The sequence below is a fragment of the Zeus faber genome (assembly GCF_960531495.2).
Source record: "Zeus faber genome assembly, chromosome: 5".
NCBI classification, from domain to species: Eukaryota; Metazoa; Chordata; class Actinopteri; order Zeiformes; family Zeidae; genus Zeus; species Zeus faber.
In genome coordinates this window covers 1798979-1804978 of record NC_137192.1, presented here as the reverse complement: position 1 = coordinate 1804978, position 6000 = coordinate 1798979, and the positions used below count along the sequence as shown (strand labels likewise).

The 6000-nt window shown below is 45.4% G+C and overlaps 1 protein-coding gene across 1 annotated transcript in view; it reads left to right on the top strand.

The window, feature by feature from the left end:
* Window positions 1-6000, top strand: part of plekha6 (pleckstrin homology domain containing, family A member 6) — a gene marked incomplete at its 5' end in the record, with an annotated part of 87352 nt that overhangs the window by 1780 nt on the left and 79572 nt on the right. Inside the window, 2 exons of the mRNA XM_080000409.1 lie at window positions 2294-2377; window positions 3073-3202. Coding sequence (XP_079856535.1) covers window positions 2294-2377; window positions 3073-3202 — 214 coding nt within the window. The remainder of the gene's footprint in view (window positions 1-2293; window positions 2378-3072; window positions 3203-6000) is intronic.

Genomic DNA, 6000 nt, shown 5'->3' with positions numbered 1-6000 from the left:
CACACTATTGGATAATGTGAAAACAAAAAAGAATCATAATTCTATTGGTCTCACAGGGGCTAATCCACTTTTTAATTACCCCAATTAATTTCCCAATGTAATGCAATTTATGTGGGCTTCATAACAAGTGTATACTGCCTTTAAAAGTGATTGAAGATTTGTCTGTATATGTCCCTCACCTCAATGCGAGTCTATTTGCTGACCTCCCTTGACTACCATTATTTACTTATACCTCAGAATCAAAATACATACGTCTGACAGACACATGAAGCAGGTTGAAAAATTCCATTCAAGTATTGGATAAAAATCGACTCTGTTCTACAATTTTACATAAAGAGATTATTTTTCTAGGTGCGTTGCTGTAAGCATAGCAAAGCCAGCCAGCTAGTCCTTTGTTGCTGAACTGAGTGAAAAATACTCACATTAGGGCTTGATGATATGGCCAAAATTTTTATTGTATGTTTTTTTTATATTGAATGATGTCAATAATAATATATTTAATAATAATAATGCTCAATTTAAGAGTGTTCTCATGGCTTCATGTTAAACACTGAATAAATAAATACAAATAAAATAAAACATGTAAAAAAAAAAAAATGAAAAAAAAATGATTTAAAATAAATATGTAATATATAAATATATATATATATATATATAAATATACATTTATATATAATATATAATATTATCATTTTCGTCTGAGAACAGTCCGGAATGTTCCCGAATCTGCACTCTATTATATGCAGAGACATTTGGAGCGGAGCAAGGGACTCTCTCCGACCGTGTCAGACCAGATGTCACTGAATTTGGATTCTTTTTGCGGGGATGGGGGCTGCACCTGGCTCAGGTTTGGGTTGGGAGGAGGGCGAATTCGAGTTCAAGTTGGTGTGTGAGGAAGATCCACGGCTGGGGAGAGCGGAGGAAGCCCTGGTACTCCTGCTGTACGATTGGCTGTTCGTGTCACATGGTTGTTTCTCTGCTATGTACAATTGCCTGTTTAATGTGGAAGATTTTGTCGCGAAAATGATCAAGATCGTTTTATCGCCCAGCCCTAACTCACATACTCGATAAAACTGTACAGCTGGTTTGCTGGAGAGCCGCAAACAAGCAATAATTGGTAGTTTTGGGAACATATTTGGGAGGGCTGGAATATGCACACCTCAGCAGAACAGAAGTTATTCAATTACATGGTTTCTATCATCAATCAATTACATGGTTTCATGGTGTCATGTTGCCAAACTGTTTACAGGATTTACAGTGCAATTTAAGAAATGTAAAAATCATCTACAGCTGGTTTTGACAGAATGATGACACGTTTTTCGTCTCTCGGCCTGCGTGTCCTCTCAAGATCACAGGATACTTAACAGCAACGTCCCATTTGGGTGTGTGGGACATTTAAATTGCGTGGCGTCTTCTGTCTTCCGTTTCTGCTTGAGTTAATCCCAATCCTCTCGAGCGGGAGGCAGGTATTGCTAACGAAAGTTGCCCGGAACATTGCAGCCTGCCAGAACATTGCAGCCTAAATCACCAGACACACACATGAAACCGGCCACCACAACTTAAACAATCGGCGTACACTGCCCCCACCATCACCTACACACACATACACAAACGCACGCACGCACATGCACACACACACACGCAATTTTCATCTCTTGTTACAGAAATTAAAGGGTTGCTCTAATCTGCAGTTTGTCAATCGGTGGTCTTAAATAAAGTGGCAGACAGACGTTGGTTTTACTTCTACAAGGGTTGAATCAGAGAGCTAAGGAGCAGCTCTCTGAGTCGAACAGTTTATTTTCAGGGAGTCAGAGAATATAAGGTCAGTTCGACGTCATAGATACAGAGAATATACAGTCAGCTTGACATCACAGGTGCAGAAAATAATTGGTCAGGCCAAGATAAGGCAAGCTTTGAGGATGGGGAAAGCTTTTTGGCAGGAATCCAAGGGAGGACACAATCTAAAAGGTTTGTGAAAGAATTAACCCTGTGTGCAAAAATAAAAGTGTGTGACTGGAAGCTACATGAAGTTGTGTTCTTCATTATGTGTGTGCATTATGTTTATGTGATTACATGGATTTAGATATATTGTTACACTATCAGACACACACACACACACACACACGGATCAACATTATGGTCATGCTGAAAATAACCATGTTTGATATGAATGACTGGCAAGGTGCCACGTAATTGAACATTCATTGATAGATAGATGGAGAGAGTGTAACAACTACTACTGTATATGATACCATATGTTGACCTCTCTCTTTCTCTCTGTCACTCCCTCCAGTCAAAATGACCAGAGTGAACCAGCTGGACATGCAGTGAGTCAGATCCAGCTGGAGGAGTTCACAGGCTTGAATATGTACCTACAGTGAGTGAAGCACACAGTATCACATAAGCACTCTATGCCTGCTGCAAGTAAATACAGCACTAAAGCATGGGATATGACATATTCAACTGTGCTTGGTTTCTCTTCAACGCGCGCGCGCACACACACACACACACACACACACACACACACATAATTTGCATCTATCACACACAAGGTTATCCCTAAAACTTCCATTCAAACTTCAATACCATCCCTTTAGCCTTTGGAATGTATTGATCGAATATGTAGATATTCCTGATTGTTCATTATTTATGTAAATTTACTGTGATTTTTCTATACTGGAAATTTTAGACTATCTCAAAAGCTGAGTTAGTTAGGAGATACATTTTGCATCTTTGTGATTAAAAATAATAGAAAAAAAAAAACATGGATTGTGATTATTTGTGATTAATCGCAAGAATAGCATGCGATTCATCAATATTATTTGACAGCCCTTGTAAAAATGAAAACACAAAAAAATTGTTGTTTTAAATGCAGTTTGTTTTACCCATATCATTAAACCATGGGAACATTACCGTCAACAAAACTCACCAGTGCATTGAGTTTCACAGGCAGCACATAGCTGATAAGCACCGCACCCTGTTTTCACCTTTTCAGTTCACCTCTCGGTCTCTGACTCAACTGATTTCTCCCACGCCTCTCTCCATCCACTGTGCATGTCTCCCTCTGTGCAGGAGTTGTGTTTCGGATATGAACGGGAAGGTGGGAGGTCGACCGGCAAGCACATCTGCTGATGTGAACGCCAACTCTAACAAGTCCAACATGGTGTCGGATGCGTCTCCCGAGGTGCAGGAGCAGCCACGGGTGAGACATGACACACACTTACAACACATACACTAAGAGCCACTTGGAGAGGGCAGCTTGAACATGACAGGGCCCAGGCAGATCCGTGATTGGGGTGTGGCTGACCCATGCAGGTACCATGCCTTCCAAAGACATTTCACTGTATATATTCTATGAAGGTATGTATATGTACTCCATGTGAAAAATAAACCTCTTGATGAGAGGATGATTTCCGGTGCATGAGAAATGGCGTTCTCCTCTGGCTCCTGGCCGGCTGACGAGCCTGTGCGCCAATCCCCTCTGCAAGACAGACAAACATTAAGAAATCTGCCTGCCTTGAGTCGTACCAGTCGGCACTGATTGGGCCGATTTGAGGCAGCTTGGCAGCCGCAGGAAAGGGAACCGTGCTGTCGTCTGCAGCTGGTGCTTGACGATGCCCCTTGGTCCGCCACATTTATATAACATAATAAAGATGTTACACACACACTGTTAAGACCTGAGTTCGAAGGCCCTCAAACGCACAACGCAGCCCCCATTTGCCAGCCCCGGCAAATGGGGGTAAACAAAGGTTGTATTCAGAGTCACTGGGGTGATGACGTTGATGACGGTGTTCTCTAGGAGGCGCTGCAGGGCCAGGCGTACTTGGCCTAAGTGTTCCAGGAGGGAGGACAGGTCTGGGCTTTTGGGGGAAACTGGAGGAGTGCCTGACGAGGGGGCCGAGGCAGAACAGAGACAGTGGCAGTGGGTGCTCCATGCGGTAATTCTACCGGTGGTCCAGTCTGTCGGGGGGTAACCGGGATAACCCAGAACCAGGGGGTTTTGGGGAGAGTCGATGTGGTGGAATACCATGGATTCCCGGTGGTTCCCGGACAGCAGCAGCTCAAGGGGGATCGTCCGGTGCTCTATCCGGGTCAGGTGTATCCCAATCAGCACCTTGACCCCCATCGGTATGGGGAGAGGAACGGGCGCCAAGCCAAGCTCTCGTCCGATTCGGAATCTATGAGGACTAAGAGCTGAAGGGTCAGACTACGCCGCACTAACTTGTCAGGAAGGTGGTCATTCAGGGTCTGCTGGAAAATGTCCTGTTGCGCCCCGACATTCCATACTCCGGAACTCTACGAAAAGCGCAGAGACGGTGCGGGGACCCTGACAAAGAGAGAGGAGCCTCTTCACTGCTTCTTCTCCGCAAACTGCTTGATCGAAGATCCTCCTCATCTCCTGTAGGAAGGCCTCGTAGGAGCAGCTCTTGGGATCTCGACGTTCCCACACCGCTGAAGCCCAGACGAGAGCCGCCCCTCTCAGGGAGGCGATGAGGTAGGTGATGTGGGAGCTCTCGGTGGAGTAGGACGACGGCTACGGCACAATGGACCAAGAAAGTCTGGCAGGTCCCGAAGTCGCCGTCGTATGGAGCCGGGGCCCGAACGTGGCGCCCTCGGTGGACCAGAGGGGCGCTGGTAGCCGAGGTGGAGCTGGCGGGACTGGCGGAGCTGGTGTACCTGGAGGCTACTCATGGCCGCCGAGATGTTACTGAGGTGGTCCGCGATGTCCCGGAGGGCTTGTTCGTGCTGCCACAGGAGAACGCTGTGTTCCAGGAGTGTATGATAGAACGTCTCTGCGTCGAGTCCATGGTTTGGCCATATCGTACTGTGAATACCCGAGTTCAGAGGGACTCAAACGCATGACAGAGAGGGGGCTGGCAAACGGGGGTAAACAAAGGAGTTTTATTCAGAGTCACTGGGGTGATGATGGGAGAGACCCGGTCGGGCTGGAACGTGTCCGGACAGACGGAACTACCGGACCAGGCCTGACAAAGCAGGACCGGAACGATGAGGTAGGTTAGTTGACAATCTGGCGATGAGTGAATGGAGGGCCGAGGAGTAAATACAAGCGCATCTGATGATGGATCTCAGGTATGTTTGGAGGTGCAGGAGGAAGGAGTGGCAGAGGAGAGAACTGCAGCCCCTAGTGGCGCTAGGAGGCCGTGGGCTTGATACTCACATATGTGACCCACCGCAGCAAAAACCGCATCGTCACGCCCTTCTAAAATCGCCAGGAGGAGGCAAATAAGTTGAAAAAACCTTTCTAGAAGGAAAATTAGATTTTTCCAGATTTGTGTTCCTTTGTGTTTTTTTTTTTTTTATCTCAACGTATTTTCAAAACCAAGTTTGATTTATAAATAGTAGAAAAATATTAAACCATGGAGTTAAATATTCCCCATAGATTACATGGGGAAACACAGTTCACTTACCGAGACGGTGAATAGCGCTGAACAACGCCAATCGATTGTTTCCTTTAAAGCGAGGTAAAGCTCAGGTAAAGATCACTCCTCCATATTCCATATGATGTGAAGTCACAATGTTAAACCATTTTGATAGAGTTCAACCTTTAAATCATACTACTTTTACACACACATGGACACGTCATTGTGTAGGGGGCGTATACCAAGGTATACCAACGAAGAAGTCACGCTGACGTCACTTCTGTAAACAAGACGAGGATCCAGTTTCGTTTGTCTGTGAATGCTTTCATCTCTGTTATGGATTAAGAGAAGTGGGTGGCGGATCTAAATCATATCACGGACATTAATCTGACCAGTGTGATAGATCCAAGTCACTGTAAGCAGCGCGTACTGGACCGATGACAGTCAGTTCTCCGACAGCGATGCTGAATCTGATAGCGGCGTTATCCCGGACTTGCAGAACATTTCAAACAGCCGATTTCAACCTGAATGTTGAAATCGGTTGAAATCGATGAAACTGAATATTTTAAGAACCACCGGAGGAGGCCGATGATACGCCCGTTGTTGTTACAACAGAAGA